Raw genomic sequence first — 27,557 nt, 5'->3', positions numbered from 1 at the left:
TTACTTTGCCAACAAAGGTCCGTCTAGTCAAGGCTATGGTTTTTCCAGTGGTCATGTATGGATGTGAGAGTTGGACTGTGAAGAAAGCTGAGCGTCGAAGAATTGATGCTTTTGAACTGTGGTGTTGGAGAAGACTCTTGAGAGTCCCTTGGACTGCAAGGAGATCCAACCAGTCCATCCTAAAGGAGATCAGCCCTGGGTGTTCTTTGGAAGGACTGATGCTAAAGCTGAAACTCCAGTACTTTGGCCACCTCCTGCGAAGAGCTGACTTATTGGAAAAGACCCTGATGCTGGGAGGGATTGGGGGCAGGAGGAGAAGGGGATGACAGAGGATGAGATGGCTGGATGGCATCACCGACTCGATGGACGTGAGTTTGTGTGAACTCCGGGAGTTGGTGATGGACAGGGAGGCCTGGCGTGCTGTGATTCATGGGGTCGCAAAGAGTCAGACACGACTGAGAGACTGAACTGACTGACTGACTGACAATATGGGGAAATATGAAGTTCATACTTGGGACTCACGAGTAACTGACTGTAAGCAAACAGGAAATGACAGCACATGCTAGGAAGGACGGCATGAGGAAATGAGAGAAGCCCTGCTTCCCCAGGATGGCTGATACAGAACCAAATTAAAGCAAGTGAACAAACAGTGTCTTAATGCTAAAGAGATGCATAAACAAAGCTACATATTCATACAGCTCCCAAGAGCAGACAGGCAGGAATACTTGTGGCTCTCAGAGAAGGCTGAGTTGATGGAACAGATGATGGTGAGGGAAAGATGATCCATTTTCACCTTGGTTTCTTGTTCCTCCTTAGCTTGGCTGCCGCCTCGCCCTCATCAGACAGTTCCCTGTGTGGGACAGAGTATAGCAAACGTAATAAACCTCGAATGCGGGAAAGTCACATTCCTGACTCCCTCTTTAAATGATGACTCTAATACCTGGGGAAGGGGTAGGGGTTTGGTGATGGTATTTCCCCTACCATTCCATATTTTCATATTCTCAGAAGAACAAATGATACAGGAGTAGAAGGTGGGGCAGGGCTGGGAGGAAAAGAGGGGCAGGACAAGGAGAAAGAGAAAGGAGGATTAGGATAGAGGAAAGAAGTGAGAGCAGAAAAGCATATTCATAGTAAACAAGTTGGATGGCAACACAGGAAACAAAGAGTTTTTTCTTTCTAACATGAAAAAAGGACAGTGGACTTCATTACTCTGAATTTTATCCACCCACACACCTGTCTCTGCCTCCCTCCCCTAGCCTGTCAGCTTCCAGGATAATGAAGTATCAGGGTAAATCAGGCAAGAGCATTTTGAGTGTGGACAGAAAAATCCACCTTAACCCCACCTCTTGCACCAGAACACTCTGAACTGCCATGAGTCTTCTCGGCTGGGAGGACTGCTAACAACGGTGAATTAATTTGGGCATTTCACTGCACAGGAGCAGAGGTGCCACCTCGCTGCATGAATGCAGTGTGCTGCTGGCTTCCGCTGGATCATCTGGGTATGTCCAGACATTACAGGCAGCAGGATCCTGGGGGCCAGAGCAGCCTGGGTGAGGGAGGGGGAATCCACGAGCCAGCAGGGAACAAAGACACAGGGGTTATCCCCAAAGAGCACACACACAGTAAAGGCCAGCTCCTGGGTCAGATTCATAGCTCAGGGGCACCCTGTCCACCTGGCAGCAGATGGCTGTTCTATTCTAGACTTGGCCATTCCCCTTGAGAAAACCTCTTCCGTAATGGTGTTCTCAGTCCCTTTCTCAATTTGCTCTTAGTGCTCAGACATCATCAGAACACACAACCAAGAGCAACGACGCAAAGATTCTCAGCAATATTTGGAAAGGAGAAGGAACACAGTTACTTGTTTATTTTATTTTTAATTAAAGGTGCTAACTGCAGAGGAAAGAGACCCGGAAAAACCTTTCTAATAACACAGACAGTACACCCTCCAGCGGGCTGCTCCTTCCCTCTTCCAGCCTAGCAAAGAAAAGGAAAGCTGAACAGGGTCTAGTGAATCAACTGAATTCACTCTCACAGGCATCACAGAGAAGCTGGAAAACCACTTTTCAGACCAAAAAGAGGAGTCAGAGGAAACCTGAGCCACCCTGAAACCTCAGTACTCTTCTCAGGGTACTAGTGTCGGAGAATGCTGACAAGATCACCCGGGAGAGCGGAAAAGACGGTGCTCTGGAAGGCTGGGCAGCAGGCCCAGCACTGTCCCTGGCCTGCTGTGCAGCCCTGGGCCAGGCGCTTGTCTTCTCTGAGTTCGAGTGTGCGTGCATGTGTGCTCAGTCATGTCCAGCTCTCTGCAACCCCATGGACTCCTCACCAGACTCCTCTGTCCATGGAATTTTCCAGGCAAGAATACTGGAGAGGGTTGCCATTTCCTAACCCAGGGGATCTTCCTGACCCAGGGATCAAGTCTGTGCCTCTTGCATCTCCTGAATTGGCAGGCAGATTCTTTTTTTTTAATGAATTAATTTTTTAATTTAAATTTATTTTTAATTGGAGGATAATTGCTTTACAATATTATGCCGGTTTCTGCCATACATCAACATGAATCAGCCGTATGTATACATGTCCCCTCCCTCTTGGGCCTCCCTCCCACCTCTCACCTCATCCCACCCCTCTAGGTTGTCACAGAGCCCAGGTGGAGCTCCCTGTGTTGCACAGCAACTTCCCACTAGCTGTCTGTTTTAGACATGGTAGTGTACATGTTTCAGTGCAACTCTCTCAGCTCGTCCCATTCTTCATCCCCCACTATGTCCGCAAGTCCACTCTCTCTGTCTGTGTCTCTATTCCTGCCCTGCAAATAGGTCATCAATACCATTTTCCCAGATTCCATATATGTGATAATATACAGTAATCGTTTTTCCCTTTCTGATTTACTTCACTCTGTATAACAGGCTCTAGGTTCATCAACCGCATTAGAACTGACTTGCATTCATTCCTTTTTATGGCTGAGTAATATTCCATTGTATATCTGTAAATCAAATTATTTTCATTTTTATTGTTAACATACTGTACCTTTATAGCAAACCTTCAAGTTAGGTAATGTGAATCCTTTAACTTCTCTTGTTTTTCAAGATTGCTTTGGATAATCAAGGTTCTTTATGTTTCCATATAAATGTTGGAATCGGTTTGTCAATTTCTACCCCAAGAAAAGCCTGTTTGACTGGGGCTGCTTTAAATCTATATATCAACTTGGGGAGGACTGACAATACTGATTCTTTCAATCCATAAATGTTATTTATCTTTCCATTTATTTAGGTCTTTAACTTTTCACAGCAGTGTTTCACAGTTCTTATGTACAGGTCTTTCAGATTTTTTTGTTGTTGTTAAGTTTATACCTGAATATTTTATTATGCTTTGCAATATAATCATAAAAGAATATTTTTAAGATCTTTCAATTTTTTGTTGCTGCTGTATAAAAAAATCAATTTCTGAATGTTGAGCCTTTACTCTGTTAAATTCACTTCTTTCTTCTAAAGTCATCTTCTAGATTCCTTAACACTTTCTGTGTCAACAATCATGTCATCTGCAAATCAAAACAGATTTATTCCTTTCTCATTTTTAAGCCTACTTCTGCTTTTTCTTACTTATGGAACTCACTAGAATCTCCTTCCAGCATGAGGTTTAATAAAAATGCTGAGAGAGGGCACACTTGCCTTAGTTTAATCTTAAAAGGAACACTTCCAAATTTTTACCATTAATTATGAAATTTGCTTTTTATAAATGCCCTTTATTAGACTGTAGAAGTTCCCTTCTACTTCTAATTTGCCAAAATTAGAGTTATTATCACAAATGGATGTTAAAATTTTTTCCAACTTTATTGAGGTATAATTGACAAATAAAAATTGAATGTATCTAAGTGCAATGGAATTTGATATACATATACACTGTAAAATGATTACTACAATCAAGCTAATTAGCACACCTATCACTTCACATAGTTACTATGTGTGTGCTAAGAACACTTAAGATCTACAACTCACTTAGCAAATCATAAGTATATAATACAGTATTATTATCTATAGCTACCACACTACACAGGCTTCCCAAGTGGTGCTATTGGCAAGAACCCACCTGCCAATGCAGGAGACATAAGAGACATGGGTTCAATCCCTGGGTTGGGAAGATCCTCTGGAGGAGGTTGTGGCAACCCACTCCACTATTCTTGCCTGGAGAATCCCACGGACAGAGGAGGCTGGCGGGCTACAATTCACAGGGTCACAAAGAGTTGGACATGACTGAAAGTGACTTAGCACACACACACACCACACTACACATTAATCTCTAGAATTTATTCATCCCACATAACTGAATCCTTTGACCAACATCCCCCCATTTTCTCCACCTGGCAACTACCATTCTACTCTCCTTCTATGAGTTTGATTGTTTTTGAAACATATATTTCTCTTTTTTCTTGATCAGTCCAGCTAGATATTTGTTGATATTTTCAAAGAATTATTTTGGCTTTGTTATTTTTCTCTATCTTTGTCAGTTTCCTATTTCATTCATTCCTACTCTTATCTTTATTGTTTCCTTCTTTCTACTTACTTTGGGCTTACTTTTCTTTTTTCAGCTTCTAAAGGCGAAACCTTTAGTCACTGAATTAAACACTTTCTAATATGTGCACTTAAAGATATCAATTTCCCCAAAAGCATTGCTTTGGCTGCATCCCACAAATTTTCATTATTATTTGGCCAATAAAATGGACAGTCTAGAAGAAATGGACAAATTCTTAGAAATATACAATTCTCCCAAGACTGAATCAGGAAGGAATAGAAAATATGAGCAGGGCAATTACCAGTATAAAATCAAATTAGAAAAATAAATAAATAACTTACCAACAACACAAAGTCCAGGACCAGACAGCTTCACAGGTGAATTTAAACATTACCAAACACTTAAAGAAGAGTCAAATTATAACCCTATTCCCCAAAACCACAGAAGGAACATTTCTAGACTCATTCTATAAGGCCAGCACCACCCTAATTCCAAAGTCAGACAAAGATACCACACACATACACAAAAATTTACAGGCCAGGTCTTCCCTGGTGGCTCAGACGGTAAACAATCTGTCTGTAATGCAGGAGACCAGTGTTTGATCCCTGGGTTGGGAAGACCCGCTGGAAAAGGGAATGGCAACCCACTCCAGTATTCTTGCCTGGAGAATTCCACGGAGAGAGGAGACCTGGCAGGCTACAGTCCATGGGGCTGCAAAGAGTCAGACACGACTAAACAACTAACACACATACATCACTGATGAACATAGATGCCAAGTCCTCAACAAAAATATTAACAACCTAAATTCAACAAGACATCAAAAGAATCACACACCATGATCAAATGGGGTTTATCCCAGAGTCGCAAGTACGGTTCAATATCGGCATATCAATGTGATAGATCGTATTAACAAGTTGAAGAATAACAATCATATGCTCATCTCTCAATAGATGCAGAAAAAAACTTTTAAGGAACTTCAGCATGAAGTTTTTAAATCTTATTTTGATTTAAATAATCAAAATATTTTGATGTATTATCTAGCAAAGTTGCAATACTATATATTTTGAAATAAATTCTAGCAAAGTTGCAATACTATATAAAGAACACTCTTATACTCCAAATATTAACATTTTACCATCTTTGCTCCCTTTCCTCTCTTTCTCCATTTTTTTTTCCTGAACTATCTCTGAGCCAGTTACCAAACTGATGCCCTATCAATCCAAAACATGTGAGTGTATTTGTCACCAAAACCATCAATACTCTCTGCATAACAACAATTCAACTATCAAAACTAAAAAATTAACACTGATATGTGAGTACCCACACAACTTCGGACTCCATTTAGATTTCTCCCATCATTCCACTGAAGTCCTGTACAACAAAGGCTGCAGTTCACAATGGTACATTTCATGTAGAAGCCATGCCCCTTTCAGTTCAGTTCAGTCGCTCAGTCGTGTCCGACTCTTTGCGACCCCATGAATCGCAGCACGCCGGGCCTCCCTGTCTATCACCAACTGCCGGAGTTTACTCAGACTCACGCCCATCGAGTCAGTGATGCCATCCAGCCATCTCATCCTCTGTCGTCCCCTTCTCCTCCTGCCCCCAATCCCGCCCAGCATCAGAGTCTTTTCCAATGAGTCAACTCTTCACATGAGGCCAAAGTACTGGAGTTTCAGCTTTAGCATCAGTCCTTCCAAAGAACACCCAGGACTGATCTCCTTTAGGATGGACTGGTTGGATCTCCTGGCAGTCCATGGGACTCTCAAGAATCTTCTCCAACACCACAGTTCAAAAGCATCAATTCTTCAGCACTCAGCTTTCTTTATAGTCCAACTCTCACATCCATACATGACCACTGGAAAAACTATAGCCTTGACTAGATGGACCTTTGTTGGCAAAGTAATGTCTCTGCTTTTTAATATGCTATCTAGGTTGGTCATGGAGAAGGCAATGGCACCCCACTCCAGTACTCTTGCCTGGAAAATCCTATGGATGGAGAAGCCTGGTAGGCTGCAGTCCACGGGGTCACTAAGAGTCTGACATGACTGACTGACTTCACTTTCACTTTTCACTTTCATGCATTGGAGAAGGAAATGGCAACCCACTCCAGTATTCTTGCCTGGAGAATCCCAGGGACGGGGGAGCCTGGTGGGCTGCCTTCTATGGGGTCACACAGAGTCGGACACGACTGAAGCGACTTAGCAGCAGCAGCAGCAGCAGCTAGGTTGATCATAACTTTTCTTCCAAGGAGTAAGCGTCTTTTAATTTCATGGCTGCAATCACCTTAGAATCCTTCAATTTGGAACAGTTCCTCAGTCTGTCCTCGACTTTCAGGACCTTGTGAAAAATAGGCCTGTTTTTGGTCACTCTCCACTTCCTTCATGGAGTTATATTTTTACATTTTATCTGAGTTTACAGTTGCTTTCTGTGGGGCCTGATCCGAAAGAACTACTTCACCATTACCAGAAATGGAACCAAGATGGGGGTTCAAACCTCTTCTCACCACAGATACCACATAGAAAACCTGCCTATCTGACTAGCACGAGCATTCTCACCTCTACAAAATAGGAATAGCTCTGATAAGCAGCCTCGGGCTTCCCTGATAGCTCAGTTGGTAAAGAACCTGCCTGCGATGCAGGAGACCTGGGTTTGATCCCTGGGTTGGGAAGACGCCCTAAAGAAGGGAAAGGCTACCCACTCCAGTATTCTGGCCTAGAGAATTCCATGGACTGTATAGTCCATGGGGTCACAGAGTCAGACATGAGTTAGTGACTTTCACTTTCACTTTCACTTTTTCTTTCACAGCATTTCATATAATTTTTCCAAATATCTATTTTATTATTATAATTAAGATAACACCTATATGGAGTTAAAGATCATATAATACATAAAAATATAAAGTAAAAAGAAAACCTCCCATATCTAACATTAAAAGAATTCTCCCTCATGAGCAGAGTCTCTCTATGCTTGACACACCAGTGATAAAGAAACTCTGGCTGAGAATCAGAAGATCTGAGTTTCCAATCCTGGTGCTACTGCTCCAAAAATGGCTTTAGGTAAGTCACTTATTCATGCAAAAAGTATTTACTTTGCTCTTGGTAGCATATATAACTCTCTGCATCTCAGTTTCCTTATTGTGAAATGCACATAACACTATCCATCTTTTCCATATGCCTCACAGGCAGGAAAATAATGATGTAATATTGTACGTTTGGGTGTGCTGAAAGGTAAAAGCATAATACAAATGTAATAATATATCAAGTATTAGACCTCTGGAAAAATCAACATGGAAATCAGAAGACTTAGTTGGAACACAGGAGACAAAGATAGATGTCGGAAGAATAACGGAAGAATCCATATTCTGCTTGGTTTTATATTATTATACTATCAACTACTGCATTGAACCAATGCAAACCATTTCCATTACCATATAAAGTTCTAAAGGAGAGTACTGATCCATATTATTTTACATAATATATATTCTTAACTGCCTCATATTAATGTTGTTAATTATTGATATTAATGTTGTTTCTATGGAATTAATACATAGCAACTAGCCTATGAAACAACAACAAAAAAAGTTTTAAAGCTAAAAAATCCAGATAGGGAAGAGTTCTAACCAAACCAGAATGGTAGTGGCCTTGTGTGTGTGTTAGGCACTCAGTCGTGTCCAACTCTGCCACCCCACAGACTGTAGCTTGCCAGGCTCCTGTCCATGGAGTTCTCCAGGTAAGAATATTGGAGTGAGTTGCCATTTCCTTCTCTGGTAGTGGCCTTAGAGCTTGGGAAAAAACCTTGGAATTGCTTGTCATTACACAGATCTAAAAGCTGAAGCCCAGGAAGCAGATTCTCTGACTCCAGGCCCCACAGAAAATTAGAATTCAAGCTTGAAATGCAATCCTGGTTATTTCACAGCCTAGGCTTTGCAGTAGGATCTGGATTTTAATCACAACTGTCACTTACTAACCAGTGGCCTTGGACAAGTGACCACTCCCAAGCCTCACTCTCCTTATCTAAAAACTGAGGAATAATAACCCCAGCGATTCTGGGTTGTCATGAGGATTAAAGGGCTTAGCAAAGAACCTGGCACCTCACTGAGACTTAGAGGATGCTACCTGCTGGCATTATAGCTAAGACACTGCTCTTTTCACTACACTGCAAACTCTGATGGGGAAGGTTTCGGCCACCAGATGCATCATCACCACAGAGCTGGTGAGTGTCAGAAAGAATGGGGAAATTAATGCAGCTTGGCAAAATGTGCCCAGGGAGCAGAATGATAAATGCCTGAATAGTAGTAACTATGGAACTGCTCCCACAAGTCGCCATGCAGTAGCGGAATTTTCACCTTGAGGGCTGCAAAGGGAAATGCACCATTTTCTTGCCTCTGTGTTCTTGCCTTTACATCAGCATCTGAGGAATGGAACACTGCAGACCAGGAAAGATCTTTCTCTTTCAATGACCCTCAAGCTGAGACAACCAGAGGAGTCAGTGTTCTGTTTCCATCCCTCTTCCTCTAGAATGAATATATCACAACTCTGTTAGCAATCAGCAACTACCCACCTGCAGACCTGTCCAAGCCTGCTTCTAAGCAGGTGGAGCTCAAACCCCTAAGGATTCTCCAAGCACCTGCTGTGTGACCTAGCCTCTTGCCCCCTGCCCATCAGGGTATGAGATTGCCCCCAAATCCTAAAATACAGTGTCTACTCTGCAGCACCATATGCTTTCCTCTGGAAGACCACCACACATGAGGTGATTAGATGCTAGAGTAAAACCAAATAGTAACAGGTGACTCAGACTTCTGAGGAGAGGTTTCCACTCAATTCCATAACTGGAATTGAAGCAACCACTGCTTTCTAGGCACTGTGTCATGCACGAAAGATACAGCCACAACCAAGACATGGTATTTGTCCTCAGGTAGCTTACATTTGAAACGGTAACTGGAGTTGTCTAAGGTAATCAACTGGGTAAGCTCTAATCTGAATCTTGTAAAGTCATACAACTTGGATTTGGAGGTAAGGGGGCTGGGGTTGAAATACTCCAAAACTCATCCATGTGATATCTTTTTGCCTTTTCATACTGTTGATGGGGTTCTCAAGGCAAGAATACTGAAGTGGTTTGCCATTCCCTTCTCCAGTGGACCACATTTTGTCAGACCTCTCCACCACGACCCATCTGTCTTAGATGGCCCTACACAGCATGGCTCATTGCCACTATGAATGGAAATGGAAGCTCAAGAAAGGACGCTGAGCAATTAAAATAACTCCTCCCAACTCTTCAAAGGTACATTTCACTGTCCCAGCTTTAAAGTGGCAGTTTTGGGGGAAGAACGGGCACTAGTCTGTGCCCAGACACCAAAGAGGGGAGAATGAACTTCACAGGTTCTATCTCCTCTGGCATAATCTGGCCGCTTAGGAGGTGGTGGTGGTGAGCACAATTCTCAGTCACCTCTTTGCCCTGTAGCCTGAACAACCACTATCCAGTCACCTGGATGTCCATTCTTCCATGATACTGCCACAGAGCCACTGTGTAGCTCTGCCTCTTCCCAGCTGTGTCCTCAGATAAGTTACTTCCCCAAGCTTTGATTTCCCCATCTACGAATGGGAATAACATAGTATACGCTTCGTGGGAATACGGTAAGAATTGAAAGGGTTGTTTATACAGTGTATGATGGATGGCACATAGTCAATGTTCAACAAATAGAAGCCATTATTATTTCTTAAAAATCCTAAAAAAAAAAAAATCCTAATGTTCCCCATCATATCTTTCTTAATTGCCAATCTCTGCTCAAACCCAAGCCTGCCAACACCATCCCCAGGTTTATAATCTCAGAAGCAACCAGCCGCTTCCCATAGATCTTTCAGGAGCCTAAAAGGCTTGATCTTCTCACCTACCAAACTCAGTCTCCCCCAGACTGCAAATTGCATCTCCTATGAGAAGCTCTCCCAAAGACTCAAGATGCCTGGCCAACAGCTCTTCTGTGACACTGCCCCTAGATCTTTCTGCTCTCAGGGTCTCAGCTCTCACCTGTAGGAGATTCAGGCCATCAGTCACATCCCATTTTGAAAGCTGTAGAACTCTGTGTCCTCCCTGTTGTCACATTCTAAGTCCACAGCTCAAATGCACTGACAGGTAATAATGGATAAAGAGGAACCCAAGAATCATGGAAACGATTCATATCAAACTCAAGCTCTATGATAACTGACAACAATTTCCAAAGAGATGTAAGAAATGGAAGTTGCCTGAAAACCCACAGAAGACTGGATATAACAATGAAATCAACCAGCTTAACTAACATTTGTTTGTTGCTTCATGGTTATAAAATACTTTCACATTCATAACATCATTTTGACAACCACTCGAAGAAGCAGGCCTAATAAGCAGTATTATATCTGACAGATGCAAAATCAGAGACTCAGAGCAGTTTGTCCAAAAATCAAATGACAATGTAAAGTCACTTGATTCTCCCAATTCCTTCTCCTACTGGTTGCTCCTTCACACAGACTCTTATCCTCAAATGATGTGCATGCTCTAGGTTAGTAATGAAATAAAAAAAAAAAAGCAAAAAACCTTACCCAAAAGGGCTCCCATGGACATAAAACCAGAGAAGACACTCAACAATGACTAAATTATCTTTCTAGAGTGAGGAACTTTCCTCAAGCAATCCCAGCAGTGCTGGCTACAGCGACACATATATTTTGATCAGCAGCCATGAACAACTGTCCCCAGCCAGCTGGATCTCCTGAAGTGGCACCTGGAAGGTCCTAATGGCAGTGACAAGCAGCCCCCAGCACCTCCGAGTGGCTTCGACTCTGCCTCCTGCTCTCCTTTCTCCTTGCACTTTTGGCCCCTCTGAAGAGCCAGAAGATTCACGGCTGATTGTCACAGCAGCTGCTCTTTTCACAGAGACATCTCTGACTCCTTCCATTTCTGCTACCACAGTCAGTCTCCCCATCTTGGATGACACCAGGCATCCAGTAAAAAAAAGCTCCCATACAAATAGCAAGCTGCAGATGCAGGAGGTGGCGGCCACCACCTGCAGAGCTCCCACAGACAGAACCACTGCATCACAGAAGGGAATTACAGAATCACACAAAGACTAACTTCTTCCTTCTAGTCATAATTGGGTGGTCCCACTACCAAATGACCTGGCGTCTTGGGGTTCTTAAGGCTACATGCCAAAAGAAAGGCCTGGTTTTGCTTCCTTGGAAGTGATGAGAATGTTTTCTGTTTACCTACCTCATGGGGATCCTACCAGCCAAGGCTGCAGCAGCTCAGGACACTGGAGGCAAAGAAGAGTCTGGAACTGGATGGGATTAACCTTGGGGAAGAGGGGTAACTACAGGGTTGGTTCCTAAGGCAACCATTCAGTATAACATATCCAAAGGAACTGGCAGAGAGAGGCTTGATTCAGGCCATTGCCAATACCAAAGAAGGCCTCCAGCAGGAAGCTCAAAGCAGTGATAACCCTTGGAATTAAACACTTGACACTCTACTGGGGAACCAGCCATTCCAAACAAGGTCCCAAACAATGACCAGGGGTCCAGGACACAGAATCTATTCCCTGGGGAATGAGACTGGCAAAATCCAGGTGCTGCTCTGGGTAAGCTTCCTGTCCCAGTTCTCTGCTAGAACTGGCAGAGAGATGCAGCTGTCTGGACTGGATCAGTGTGGGAGGGAGAAGGCATTTACAAAAGGCAAAAGGAAGGCCAGAGTTCATCACAGCCAAGAAGCCAGGCCTCCAGCAGCCTACCAAATTTCAGAGCTGGAATCTCAAGAAGTCTCAGGGACAAGGGAGGTGGAGAGAAAGGGGAAAGCAGCTCAACAGAGTCAAGGCAGGTGGGTAATGACACCAGATGAAGAAAAACTTTGAAAGAAAAGACAAGTCTGTCAAGCTGGATGGCAGGAAAACTGAGATGAATACAAGACATCACCCTTGTTACTCACTGGGGGTGGGGGGAGCGGGCAGTAGTTGTCCAAGCAGCCAAGGGCAAAGGAAGGCAGAAGAACCAATCCATGCAAAGACCCACAAGAATCAAACCACATGATGATTTCTCTGGTTTGGCCACGATGAGTTGCAAAGTGTGAGGGAGAGAGTGATAGAAGGTGAAGTTGGATATTGACAGGGGCGGGATCAATCTCTTAGGACAAGTCAGAGATTCTGGACTTCATCCTGTATGGGAAGCCATTAAAAAGTACATTCATCCCCATGACAATTATTTGCTGATGACCTACTAGGTGTGCTAGGCACCAGTTAAGGTGATGGAGACACAGTGGTGAACAAGGCCAACAACAATTCTGAAACTCACACTCTAATAACCGCATTCTTGGCACACTGGCTGTGGGGATTAGAGACTCTGTTTCTTGTACCTCTTGAGGGCAGAGGTTGGGTTTCATTCTCCACTATATCCTGAAGGCTCAGCTAAGTTTCTCCCATATAAAGTTTTCCAATTGGGTTTCCAATAAGTGTTTATTGTGGTAATGGATGCTTTCTGTATTTTTTTTAAATGTTTTTAAAAAATAAGATCCTAACATGGTCAGATTTATATTTTAGTTCATTATTTTGGCAGCTGGGTGCAGGCAGCCAGAATAAGCCCAGCTAGAAACAAGGGGTTCTCAACTAAGGGGTGGTCATTGTCATCAACAGATAGCAGGGGTCCAAGCTACAGGAACAGTGGTGGAGATGGAGGTAGTTTTAGTCCCCTGGATGACTGATTCACTTACAGCTCACTCAGCCTTCACAGACTGTATAGTCTCTCATCAAACCACTGCAGCCTTCTTTGAACCCTCATTGGCTCCTGTTTTCACTCTAAACCTCAGCATGATTTACTTTTACCCTGGGAGAGCCCAGTTTTCAAGGTCAAAGGCAACAGTAGAGAGCTTGGTCAGCTCCAGGGTGACCCTGGGCACAGCCTGGGGCAGTCGTAATGCTGCAGAGTGTGGTGGTGACACATGAGGTCACTGGGACTTTAAATCAGCCCTGATGAATTTCCTCTGCTGCTGAGAGGAAGCACTGGAAACATCCTTGCTGCAGATGCTGATGGCTACTTCAAAAGACAGGAATTCACACTCCCAGGAACTGCATGGAGATTGGCCATAGATTCCCAAGTACCTGGCCTCCAGTATTTCTACTGGTTATGATTCTAAGGGCTTCCTTCATAGCTCAGTTGGTAAAGAATCCGCCTGCAATGCAGGTGACCCCGGTTTGTTTCTGGGTTGGGAAGATCCGCTGGAGAAGGGATAGGCTACCCACTCCAATATTCTTGGGCTTCTCTTGTAGCTCAGCTGGTAAAGAATCTGCCTGCAATGTGGGAGACCTGGGTTCAATCCCTGGGTTGGGAAGATCACCTGGAGAAGGGAAAGGCTACCCACTCCAGAATTCTGGCCTGGAGAACTCCATGGACTGTATAGTCTCCCTGGGGTCGCAAAGACTTGGACAGGACTGAGCAACTTTCACTTTCACGATTCTAAGAAGTTTTGCCACAAGATCTAGGATGGTTCTTTGTAGCTCCTAAGATCTCAAGTGATTAAGACAGAAGAGCAGCTCTGATTCAAACTTATAATAAAACATGTGTCTGAAGTACAGAGTAGCTCGCATGTTATGAACCCAATAGTAACTCTTTTGTACAGCACTTTACAGTTCATAAGAGCCCTTATACAGTTTATTTGCATCTTTCAATAATCCTGTGGGCAAGGTAAACTAGATATTATTACTCCCATTTTGTAGATGAGAAAACTAACACTTGGAGAGATTTTGACTGGCCCAAAGTCATATGGACTCTAGGTGACAGAGCAGAAATTCCAAACCAGGTCTCACTCCATATTCAAGCCTCTGTCCACCAGAGATCCAACTCCAGAAAGCAGTAGGGTTGACCGTGGTCATGAGTTAACATCTCTGTGCCAGTCCTCACTGAGGCCGGTCCTCTCTTTGCTGCTTTTCCTCATAAGACAAGGACCCAGTCTGGAGTCTGCAGAGTGCTACCAGGATGCACCCACTGCAGAGTAAAGCAAACTATCCCTCCCTGGAAGCCTCCTCACACTAACCTCTTCACAGCAGCAGACAATTTGTCTTTTGATCTAAGCAAGAAGATTTACGCCCCCCAACAGGAGTTCTTGCACTGTGTCAGTGCACTTCTCCTGATGATTTACTTTGTACCAAGCCTGGCCCTAATTATATAAAAATAAATAAGACACTGTAGGCCCTCAAAGAGCTCCAGGTTGATTTAGAGATGGACAGATTAGTAAGGACTGTATTACTAATAAATATGGTTATTACAGCATCGGGTTAGCAACTTTGCCTTTTCTTTGTGAAAACTTGGCTCACAGCGCTGTGCGTGGCCCTCAGCAGGATGCAGTAAACACTGACTGGATAAATAAATGAAACTAAGATAAAACATGACAACAAATGGTGCACACACTTCAGTGAAAGCATTGCTCTTCTCCACCTTGAAACTTCCATCTTCCCGCAGCCCCTTTTCTCTTTATTCCTGTGCTGAAAGAAAAAGCATCCTTCTTTCCTGTTGGAACTAAGCCCTTCACAGCGATGTCCCTCTTCACCGTCATTGCATTGGCAGCCCTGTTCCAGCCACATCCCCCACCCGCCGCCCTTGCCTCTGTCCTCACAAGATTTCTCTCTTCCCTGCTCTCTGATCCTTGCGTTCAGGTTTCTGTCCCACCCCAGGTTCCCCGAGCTTATAAAACTAACTCCAACCAAGCTCTCCTTTCAAGTGTCTACGCTTGTCCTCAACCTCTTTTGACCACCGAATCTCCTGATTCTGTTGTTCACGCCTGCAGCCTGGGTTTCTCCTCAGCCTTCCATTTGTACCAAGTCCTTGCATTAGCTTCCACCTAAGCTTGTCTCTGATGTGTCATCCCCACTCCCCATCTCCAAATCCAGTGGTCTCGTCTCCGGTTCCCAGTTCCCTGACCTCCTGCTGAAATCCCCCGGGCTTCTGCGACGCTGCAGTCCCTGGCTCGCTTTCTCCCTGGCTCGCTTTCTCCCTCTCCTGTCAATAATCATCTCTATCTGGCTGCTCTTCCTCTGCTTTCCTCTTAATGCAAGTTCTTGCCAAGACTCCCCTGTTACTTCACATTAACTCCCTTGAGAACTAATTTAATGTCAAAGCTTCCAATTCAGGAAGCCTTTCCAGTCACCACCTCCCACCCCCACCACCCCACTCCACCCCACCCCAACCCTGTAGAACCCAAAAGAACCACAGGGACTGAAAATGCAAGAAAGCAAAAGGTCCCCGAGGGCAGGGGAAGGGATGGGATCAACAGAGTTTCAATGTCAGACTCTCTCACCGCCTCTGACATATTCTGCTTGTCCTGCAATGAACTTTTTACCTAGCCCTGCCACCAGCTCACAAGCTCCTAAGACAGGACCTGTCTGTCCCACTCTGCTCTGCTGCCCCCATTCGGCTCATGGAGTGCTCAGACAGACAGACAGACATAAGCATCTGCTGGATAAAAGAAGAAAAACGAAAGATGAACACGTGTGAAGGCATAAACTGGTCAACTGTGAAACACTAAAAGACACTAAGGCTCGCCATCAACAGACTTCATAGGAAACTTCTCAGGCTGCTCGGGTGTTTTACAGATCTGCACATTTTCTGGCTTTGTTGGACATTTGATGCCCAAATGCCTGAGAACATGGAAGTGCTTACTCCAGAACTGGCCTGGGATTGAGAAGCACAGACTGTAGTGACAGAAAGGGAGAAGCTGAAGAGGAGCTGAGAGGGCCGCAGCCTCGGAAACCATCTCTTTCTCGATGTGTTCAATCACTAAATGTCCACTAAGCACCTCGGAGGTGCCGGGATCTGTGTCAGACACTGGGAACACGGCTTTGAACGAGATGATAAGGTCCTTGTCCTCCTGGATCTTATATAGTTCAGTGAGAAGAGGTGAATAAATACAAATAAATAAGAAAACAGCGGGCAGTAAATAAGCGCTTCTGCATCAGATCCTTGACCATAATTTCAAACAAGACAGCCCTGACTGGTGCCTCCTTCTCTCTCCTGAGTGTTCACACAAACAAATCCAGTTCCCTGCTTTGAGGTTTGTTTTGTGTTCTTCTCCCCCAGTTAGGTCAGCAGCTACAGCATAGATGTGCTAGCTTTTCTAATCTCCAATGAAACCCTGTTTGGATGAACACTGCCCCCTGCTTCTGGGGAGGCCTCTGAAACCACTCCCCCCAGACAGCTTGGGCAGCCAGACGCCGTGGTCTCAGAGACCTCCCGCCCCTTGAGAAGAGCCGTGATGCTGCGGATTACTTCCCAGACAGCTACTTGGGGATGCTTTTTCAGGTTGTGTTCCATTCTGTCAGAGCCCTCCGGACTCAGCTGATTGCTGGTGGTAGATTTCTGTGTTATTTAGGGCACCAAAGTCCCACAGTCTTGACACAAACTTAAAATTAGAAATGTATTAAATATAGGAAAGGAGGAAGGTCATTCAGGAAAGGCAGCCTTCTGAGGGAGATGCAGGACAAAGACGCCCTGGAAACTTCCAGGTTCATTAATGGGTTTTACACAGCATTCAAGTGGTATTTCTCCTTCAGAAATAACACTGTGGAAAGCGTAGGGGACTGGCTCAAACCTCAGCTAACACAGCTGAGTGAGTGACTCTGCAAACTAAAAATAGCTTCTTTCCCACTCATTCTGACAGATTTCACTTAGACCCTGTGCACAGGTTGATTCTCCAACAAACAGTTTCAGTCCTGTAGCAAAATGAGGGTTGGTGGCATTTGGGCTTGACAATTACCCAATCCCTGCTTCAACTTTTGTTTATTTCCGTGTTTCTTGCTCCAGTGGCTGCATATGTGCACACGTGCACGTGTGCACTGAGCTCCCTGGCTGGGATCTGGTGCTCTTCAACCAGACGTGGGCAGAATTTAAACCAGGAACATGACTCAGGACCATGGCTGCAGACTGAGCCCAGAGTAAGGCTCTCAGAAACAGTGGGAAGCAGGCTCTTTGTCTCAGGTCTTCTCCTAATTCCCAGCAAGCCTCTCCGGGTCTCAGTTTCCTTACTTATAAAACAAGGATAAACATTCCTATTCTGGCCTACTTCACAGCATCACACTGGGATCAAGAGAGATAACGCACATGAGAGTTACTTTCTTTTAGACAGGACTCCTACCAGAAGGATGGATGGCAGTGATGGAACAAGTGAAACAGGCAGCCAGACTATAAAATTCAGCTGGACCACTGGACGGGGCAGCCATCCCGCCTGTACCAGGAGCTAAAAGCAGATCCAGATTCAAGGCTTTAGTTCATGTTGTCCCCTCTGCCCGGAACATCCTTCTCCCTTTGCTAAACTCCTACCCATCTTTAAGAACCCAGTCCAAACACTTTTCTTGGTTAGTGACTTCAGAGTAAATCATTCCATCTTCACTGCTCCCTTGGCCTTTGGTACATACCTCCCACAGCACTTTTCACTCCACATGGTAAGGAATTTATTTACACGCTTGGAAATTCTTTGATGGCAAAGACTATTTTTTATCTTTGTGCCCACCTCCCCAGCCACCACCACTGTATGATCCAAAGCAAGCATACGGTAGGTGCCAACCAATGTTCCCCAGGTTGCCTACAGAATGGGCAAGAGCCCAAGAAGGGGATAAACCCAAGAGACATGCACAAAGGTGGGACAGCACACACAGATCCAGTGGAGGGCGTGACAGGAGGGGGATGGAGGAAGGTGGAGGCACCCAGGTCTGCTGTTACCAGCAATAAGGTCACAGCCACAGGGACAGGGGTCAGAGCCGAACTGCAAGTCCTGGGAGGGCCAGGTGGGAGCATCCAAGTCCCAGTGACCTAAACTGGAACAGGAGGCCCTGGGGATGAGGAACAAGGGCAGAGAACAGAGCCAACATTTCCAGATCTGCCAAAGTTGGGCCAGCAGCTCGGGCTTGAGTGACCTTGGCTATGACACCTAGGGACTCTGGAGGCACGGATCATTACAAATTTAAGTAATGATCATCTCCTTAAAATAAGAATCAGAGATGGAAGAGACTGTAAGAGGTATAAGAAACTTTAGGAATCACCTGGTCTAACAACCCTAACCTATATATTGGAGAACTAAGGGTACACGAGGAATGGGGTTTGTCCAAGTTCAGCCAGTCAGGGCAGAATCGTGGGGCTTCCCTGGTAGCTCAGCTGGTAAAGAATCCACCTGCAATGCAGGAGACCCTGGTTCGATTCCTGGATGAGAAAGATCCTCTGGAGAAGGGATAGCCCAGTATATTGGGCTTCCCTGGTAGCTCAGACGGTAAAGAATTCACCTGCAATGTCGGAGACCTGGGTTCAATCCGTGGGTTAGAAAGATCACCTGGAGAAGGGATCAGCTACTCACTACAGTATCCTGGCCTAGAGAATTCCATGGACAGAAAAGCCTGGCAGACAACAGTCCATGGGGTCACAAACAGTTGGACACGACTGAACGACTCTCCAAAAAAGGGGGGGGGGGTGGGTACAGGAGGAAAGGGGTTTTCCCAAGTTCACCCAGTCAGGGAAGAATCATGGCTAGACCCAGGTCTTCTGAACCCCAAGCTGGACCTTGTCCCCCCAGAGGCTGTTGACCTTCAGTCAAGAAAGTCTCCTGATGGTTCTACTAACATAACAGGTACCCTACTCTAGCTGCTTCAGAATCTTGGGGGAGCCCCACTGAACCCACTAAGTGAGTGCAGATACTTCTGTCCTACTGGGAAGTGTGGGTTTCTACCTTTGGGTGGAGTTTGGAACCAGTGTTCCACAGGAAATGAACAGAGAGTAGCCCCACCAGGAACTTAGAAAGCAAGAGGCTGCTGGCAGGGAGCAGATAAACCAGTTCACACACACCCTACCCTGACATGTGCATGGGAGTGATCCCAACCATTGTGCTCACCCTGGAATTTTCCAAGAGTGGTTAGAGAGGGCCAGTACCTAAGGCAAAGCTGAAAGTGCACGAAACACAGTCTTCAGTATGTAAGAACACTGAGCCACGGCCTGTCTGGTCTGAAATCTCAGTCTTTCTCAGGCTAAAGATAAGACAGGGCTCAGAAGAAAAGAACCGGGACTCTCAAAGAATCAGAGATCCTGATTCCCAGAACTTCCCTGCAGGTGAGCATACACAGGCAACGTTGTTTCATGTCTACAGAAAGTATGAGAACTTCAAGTCCAAGTCCCAGCCCCACAGTTTACCTACTGTGTGATCCAAGGCCAGTGACTAACCCATCAGTCTCCTTATTTTTACCACAGTGATTATAACATCTGTGCCCAAGTTTATTGTAAAAATGAAAGAATAAATGTAAAGCATTTAGCACGCTTCCTGGGCCGTAATAACCACCAAGTTACACAGGATTTATTTGCCTTCCTTTGTTCATGGGAGGGGTCAGTCAGACCGGAGTCCAGCTGTGTCTACCTGTGCTTTCCTCTCCCACTTGGTTGTCTCTCTGGATCCTCCTGGGCAGACATCCTACCTGAGGCCTCAGCCCAGATAGCTCCCTCCTCCCTCTGTTCATCCCTGGACGTAGCAGAAGGTAACAGGTCAGCTACGGGCCACTCCAGTCCTTGAAGGTCAGGAATCATCAGCTTAGTCCAAGGCTGTTCCTGTCTCCCCAGGTATCTGTGCACCTCCCTGGCCAAGCCTCTACCAGGGTATCCCCCAGTTTATTACAGCTCTGGTCTTCCCTAAGGTGAACCCACTCCTAGCAGCTTACAGCTCTGGGCCTCCGGCAATTAGCTGCCTGAGCAGCCAGACCTGGACATCAACAGCAGAGAGAATTCCCAGACCCAATTTACCAAGAGGAAATGACCTGGGGTCTGCGCCTGCAGTGAGACCAGTGAGTACACACACCAGTACCAGTTTCCCAGAGTCTGGAGAGGAAATGGAGGGGAGCACAGAAATGAAGCTGCTACAGGGCTCAGAGCTCAAGCTGACTCTTCACACCGCCCTGCCAAGAAGCTCAGTCAAAAATCACATCAAGGTGAGGCTCTCCAGCTATCTGCTTGCACTGCTACAGGGTTGCATAGCATGACCACGGCAGGGCATTCCAAGGCTCCAAAGGGGAAGAAGAGAAAGGACCCACAGGTACTGCATGCTGGGCAGATGCCAAAAACTTTGTGGTGATCTTCATTGATGACCTTCTGGGGTAGGTATTCTTGTCCTCGTCTTGCCAATAAAACTAGAGACTCAGAAAAATCCATGAAGCTGGTGTACCTCTGCTATGCTACCTGACCACTACATCTTAAGCATTCTGAGAAAGAAAAGGAAAGCAAAAGAGTCTGAAGCAACAGGTACCAAGCTCTCAGCACCTTCCTTGTTCAACAGACAGCACTAGCTCAAGCACTGCATTCCCTCCCTCACTGAAGTCAACGTCTCTCAAACACAATCTACAGAAATACAGCAAAAGCCATGAAGATGCCCATGGCCTTTGCCCCTGCAATGTCATCCCCAAGATTTTCCCTTCAAGAAACAATTCAACAGGCTATTTGCTGCAGAATTCACTATAGTGACCAAAAAAAAAAAAAAAAAAGAAATGACCTCAATGTCCAATATTCACCGAATGGTTTGGAAAACCCCAGAACCTTCAAACCATATAATATTAGACAGTCATTTTGAGTAATCTTCAAAGACCAAGAAGAAACAAAGCAAGGCATTTGTGATAAAATAAATGAAGTCTGAGTATAAAACATCATAAATGCCATCACTACAACTTTGTAAAGTGTCTACATGTGTATATACAAAAAAGGAATGTAGTTGTGTTAGGGTGGCAAGACAACAGGTGGTTTTATTACTAGCGTTATCGTATCTAAATTGGTATTGTTCAGTTCCTTTACAATGAAAGAAAAAGACAGACAGACAGACTCAACCCAGCACCAAGGAAAGACCCAGGAGGACCAGGGCTGGGATGTGAGGCAGAAATTGAGAACCGTCCTACATACCCAGAAGGAGGAGGCCAGGCAGGCCCCGGGGGAGGGGAAGCCCTCTAGGTATGGAGAGGGTTGTAATTAGTCTGATGCTAATTACAGAAGTCTCACTAGCTTATTAATTTTTTTGACAGACTCAATGAAGACTGAACTCCTACATGAAGCCAACTTGGGTTCAGAGGCACATTTCCTGAGTGGCCATCCTCCTTCTTCTCAAAAACCTAGCCTTTTCTTTTTTTTTTTTTTTTAAGGACAGCAGTAAAATAAAGTTTAGTAAGAGAAACACATACCCTGGAGAAATTAAGACTCCTGCCTTAAATGGAGGAATTCAAGACATTTCAGGGAACTAAAGGGGCTTGAATAAGCAACTGAACTACTGTGCTTTCTACACTGGGAAATATAAACAGAAGAGCAAACTACTCAGCTTAGTAGTAGAGGCCCCTCTGATAAAGTTCCAACTCATCCTTCTGATATTACCTCATATTCCCCACCACAGACACCCCAGGCTCCAGCCAAACAGAACCACCAATGCTCCGCAAACAGCTTCCTCACTTCCCCACCCCGACCCTGCTCCAGCTGCAGTGCCCACCAGAAAGTCCTCCTTTCTCTCTCATTCCTGCTCAAGTCTCACCCATCCTCCAAGACACAGCTCAAGCCAGGCCCTCCACAAAGCCCAACCCAGCCCTGTACCCTGAATGCATCTCTCACCCTCCAAAGCAGACCCGGAGCCCCTGGAATCTCTAAAGGAGGCACACAGTCTGCCCTACAGTACAGGTATCTGGGTAACTGCCTTTTCTATCATATTCAACGTGAACAACTCAAAGTGAAGACCCCTTTAGGCTCCTATGTGGAACTCACTGTATGGCCTGGACTATAAGCACACAGTAGGTCTTCAGTGATCACTCCCCCAAATGACAAGGAAGAGAGACACATCACCTCTGAGGAAAGAGGTCACTTCCTACCTCGGTCGCTCCCGTTAAGCAAGGCAGACACGAAGGTGTGCCCTTCTGTGGCCCGGAGCCAGGGAGGGATGGATCCTGCTTCTCTGACTCCCAGCCTTCACGAGTCTCCACTGTCCTCCCCAGCTGCCCGTAGTCCGCTCGGCCCCAGGTAAACACCTTGCCAGTTACTAAAACAAAAACAAAACTTGAATTAAGGCTATATTCCACAGCTGTGCTCCCACGGGTAACCAAAGAACTACAAGGGAATGTGTGATCACTCATTTCAGTACCAGCTACCACGCAGCAAGGACCTTCCTATCTTCCTGTAAAGAAAGCGCACGCATGAGCATGTTTACAGATGAGGGAAGTGAGGCTCAGAGAGGTGAGATGTCTGACTTGACCAAGATCCAACAAGGGGTGAGTGCCAAAGCTGGGTTCCAAAGAGGCTGCTTCTACAGCCTGGGCTCCTGCCTTTGAGATGCAGACATGGCCACCGAGGATACTCTGACCGCTCTGTATGTAACACTTCTAACCCCCCTCCCCTTCCCCACACTCGCCTTGCACTTTGCAGAGGCATATGATATCTGTTCTTGGGCTCCCCTCCCTCTCATCCCATCCAGAGCCCCCCATCAGCCACTCTGCGGTTCCCCAGGCTCCTGATCTGCCCCAGGCCACAACCTCTCAGTGGCCCCTGGCACGCGTTTTCCCCTCCATGTAACACAGAGGACCTGCCCGAGTCTGTGCTCTTACCCACAGGAGCGATGCTAACAACTCCAAGGTGAGTGCCTATGTGTGCTAGAGGGAAGGGAGTGAGAGGGAAAAAAAAAAAAGACAAAATCATTTGGAGCCAGAAAAGCAGTCAGTCCCCCAGATGCACCACCTGGGGGCTGGCCAGTGCTAGAGACGACTGAAGAAAATGAAGTTTGGGAAAAAGGAACTGGCCTTTCTTCTCCCAGATAAGAGAGAATTCACCGAACTTACTCAGTTGTACCAAGTGCCACATTTGTTATTTCAACAGAAATGCAAAATCTGATGAGGCATAGATTATTAACAGATTCTCTGCAATAAATATGCATAACCATGTGCGCTGTATAAATTCTTTATACATGTTTGTTTTAACAAAGAAAAACTTTGCTTAAGAGACAAAACACCAAGTAATGCATATTAAATTCTAGACAAATCTACTACATACTCTGTGTTTTAGTCTCAGAGCTTCATCTGGCCCCGCATTCAACATATGGTTTATGGTGTCAGTGAAAAAACAACCAGAGAACTCACAGGGGAAATGTCAGAGTTGTGAAGGGATACAGGGCTCTGCAGGAATACAGTTCTCAGGACCAGTCTGCTTACAGACACCAGCGTCGATACCAAGAAGTTCTTCCTGGCTTCCTCAAAGAGGGACCCAAGTCTGTGCAACACATGGGGTAGCAGATATATTACAAGAACAGGGAGCGGGTCCATTCAGATGTGCTGTTGCCATGGATGCCCTCTCCTTACATCATTCACCTGACAAACGGTGACTCAACCTTCCGAGTCCAGCTCATGGGTCCCAGTTCTGTAAAACTTTTCCTGACTTTTAAGCTCTCCTCAGAATGGAAGAAACCTCCTTCCTGCGAGCACCTTTATTACTGTACTCATCAACCACTATGATCCCATGAAACAGGTGAGAAAATTAAGGTTCAGAGAAGTGACCAGCCCTGGGTCACACAGTTAAGCCACATCTCCTTCTACTAGTCCATGACACCACTCTGCATTGATTATTCACACTGGCCCACATTGTCTCTTAACTCTTCCTTAACTTCTGCAGGATTAGCGGTGGGGGTGGGGGGGGGGGGAGGGGGAAGCTCAAGGGCCCAGGACCCACAAGGCATTCCCAATTGGCAAACTGTCCCTCTGCTTGAGCTGGCTGGGATTTACCACCAGGCTGCCTTAGCAAGAAGAGCCCCAAAAAGCCAGAGGATGAGACTGCTATTTCTTAAAGGACACTTGCATTCCTCTGCTGAGAAGAACTGGCAAGTTGCTAACTGCAAGACTACAGAAAGAACTGTGTTATCACAAACCCCACAGTGAATCCTTTCCTATCAAGTAAGACATCTTAGAACCTTCTCTGCTATTGATTACTGATGTCCAAGACAGGCAAGACTGCCAGAATATGGCGCTACCATGATTACATTTCCAATAGCAATTCAACCATTCCACTTATACAGCACTTTTCACCTTCAAAGCACTTTACAAAGATGAACTAATTAATCTCCATGCTCCCTGGGGATGCCACAGATATTTTATTAGAGACAGTCAGGCTGCCTGGATGGCCAGCCTTCGAGCACCAACCTAAGATTGCTCAGTCAGGTAGGTCCACTCCCTGAAGCTGTCTGTTTCTCCCCAAAATACATTTTGCATCAGAAGGCTCACAGGGGACAGAGGGAGGGATCCCTTTTTTCTTTTCCTTTAAGCTGACCACCTCTCAGGGGTCTAGCATATTCACAGATCATATCTCAATCAATCCTCATAAGAATCCTGGGAATTACAGATTATTAGGCTTATTTTACAGATAAGATTAGATGACTTGAGAGGTTAGATGACGTGATCAAGTCCATGAAACCAGCAGGTGATAAAAAGCAAAATTTAAACCTCTGTCTTCTGATTCTAAGACCAATGGCAGATTCAATGATTGCACAGCTGCTGTCACAAACTGATGAAACCTGGCTGATGAAACAGCCGTTCTCACAATGTTTGAAGAGGGGGAAAACTCAGATTAAATGGATATGTTCTGTGTACCATCCAGCTTTCTTCACTAGAATGGCCTTCTTCCCAGGAGACCATTCAGAACTTGGAACTACAAGCACTGAAATAAAGGCATTAAACAAAAGGATTACGATTTTTAGGTCACCTGAAGTAAAAGAAAACAATGAATCCACATACAAAAGACGTTCATTAATGCACGGTAGATAAATGTCTGCCTGCCTCGAGCTGAAGCACACTGGCAAATCCAAGGACATTCGGATCCCAAATGTATAACAAATGAATCTTTACATTATAGTAAATAATTGTACAGGGCTTCCCCAGTGGCTCAAGCAGTTAAGAATCTACCTGCAATGCAGGAGACGCAAGAGACGCAGGTTCGATCCCTGAGTTGGGGAGATCCTCTGGAGGAGGAAATGACAACCCACTCCAGTATTCTTGCCTGGAAAATCCCACGGACAGGGGTGTCTTGCAGGCTACAGTCCATGGGGTTGCAATGAGTCATACATAACTGAGCACACAGCACATCAGCATAAATAATTATATATTACTTATATAAAATAGATACATTAATATCATCCAACAAGTATAGGTGTGTGTCTCCAGATAAATGGGAGAAACTATATACACCTCAAAATAAAGTCAGCAAGTAAATTATAATTTAAAGGCACATCCACGTGAGATAACATAGGATGACCAAGAAACATACATGGCCAAGGGTCCCAGCACAGTGGAGAAAGCAACAGGACCAGATGAGCGGTATTGACAAGGAAGGTCTAGGGAACTTAGAGGGAGCGTTCCAAGTTGGAATTGTCCCAGCAGGCTTGATGGAACAGGTGGCATTAAGGTGAACTTTGGATAGGAAAAGAAAATGAGAACATTCTAGGAGCAGGGAGAGGGGAGAAGCAATGACAGAAATCCAAAAGCATAAGGTGGGCAGGTGGAGAGTGTGAGGGTCACGAGGCTGGGGGGTGGAGGCAAGTCAGGGTTGCCAGGCTGGGGCCACAACAGGGCAACACCAGGCTCAGGGTCTGGACCTGACATTCAAGACTTGCTTGCTTGCACTTCTATCAGCAAAATACTTTCAACATACCACTGATTATATATCCATATATATATATATATATATACATATATATATTTCTCTTGAGAAATTTGTATGCAGGTCAGGAAGCAACAGTTAGAACTGGACACGGAACAACAGACTGGTTCCAAATAGGAAAAGGAGTACGTCAAGGCTGTATATTGTCACCCTGCTGATTTAACTTATATGCAGAGTACATCATGAGAAACACTGGGCTGGAAGAAGCACAAGCTGGAATCAAGATTGCCAGGAAAAATATCAATAACGTCAGATATACAGATGATACCACCCTTATGGCAGAAAGTGAAGAGGAACTAAAGAGCTTCTTGATGAAAGTGAAGGAGAGAGTGAAAAAGTTGGCTTAAAACTCAACATTCAGAAAACGAAGATCATGGCATCTGGTCCCATCACTTCATGGGAAATAGATGAAGAAACAGTGGAAACAGTGTCAGACTTTATTTTTTGGGCTCCAAAATCACTGCAGATGGTGACTGCAGCCATGAAATGGAAAGATGCTTACTCCTTGGAAGCAAAGTTATGACCAACCTAGATAGCATATTGGAAAGCAGAGACATTACTTTGCCAACAAAGGTCTGTCTAGTCAAGGCTATGGTTTTTCCAGTGGTCATGTATGGATGTGAGAGTTGGACTGTGAAGAAAGCTGAGCACCAAAGAATTGATGCTTTTGAACTGTGGTGTTGAGAAGACTCTTGAGAGTCCCTTGGACCGCAAGGAGATCCAACCAATCCATTCTGAAGGAGATCAGCCCTAGGATTTCTTTGGAAGGAATGATGCTAAAGCTGAAACTCCAGTACTTTGGCCACCTCATGCGAAGAGTTGACTCATTGGAAAAGACTCTGATGCTGGGAGGGATTGGGGGCAGGAGGAGAAGGGGACGACAGAGGATGAGATGGCTGGATGGCATCACTGACTCGATGGACGTGAGTCTGAGTGAACTCTGGGAGTTGGTGATGGACAGGGAGGCATGGTGTGCTGTGATTCATGGGGTCACAAAGAGTCAGACACAACTGAGCGACTGAACTGAACTGACTGATATACATATATATTCATTTATTTATTAAAGTATGCACTTGCATTATACATATTTATAATTAGATACTTTTAAGCAAAGATAAAGATAAAAGTAAAGGTGGCAATGCCAAAGAATGCTCAAACTACCGCACAATTGCACTCATCTCACATGCTAGTAAAGTAATGCTCAAAATTCTCCAAGCCAGGCTTCAGCAATACATGAACCGTGAACTTCCAGATGTTCAAGCTGGTTTTAGAAAAGGCAGAAGAACCAGAGATCAAATTGCCAACATCTGCTGGATCATGGAAAAAGCAAGAGAGTTCCAGAAAAACATCTATTTCTGCTTTATT

The 27,557-nt window shown here is 45.1% G+C and overlaps 1 protein-coding gene across 2 annotated transcripts in view; it reads right to left on the bottom strand.

Annotated features, from left to right (window-relative positions):
• SERGEF (secretion regulating guanine nucleotide exchange factor) overlaps positions 1–27,557 on the bottom strand; it is a 248,199-nt gene that overhangs the window by 165,202 nt on the left and 55,440 nt on the right. For both annotated transcript variants that reach the window (XM_059874868.1, NM_001076021.1), the window contains exon 9: positions 22,370–22,536. In XM_059874868.1, the coding sequence (XP_059730851.1) occupies positions 22,370–22,536 (167 nt within the window). The remainder of the gene's footprint in view (positions 1–22,369; positions 22,537–27,557) is intronic.

The sequence above is a fragment of the Bos taurus genome, chromosome 15 (genome assembly GCF_002263795.3).
Source record: "Bos taurus isolate L1 Dominette 01449 registration number 42190680 breed Hereford chromosome 15, ARS-UCD2.0, whole genome shotgun sequence".
NCBI lineage: Eukaryota > Metazoa > Chordata > Mammalia > Artiodactyla > Bovidae > Bos > Bos taurus.
Note: the sequence above shows the minus strand (reverse complement) of the source record. Positions and strands in the feature narration are given on the sequence as shown.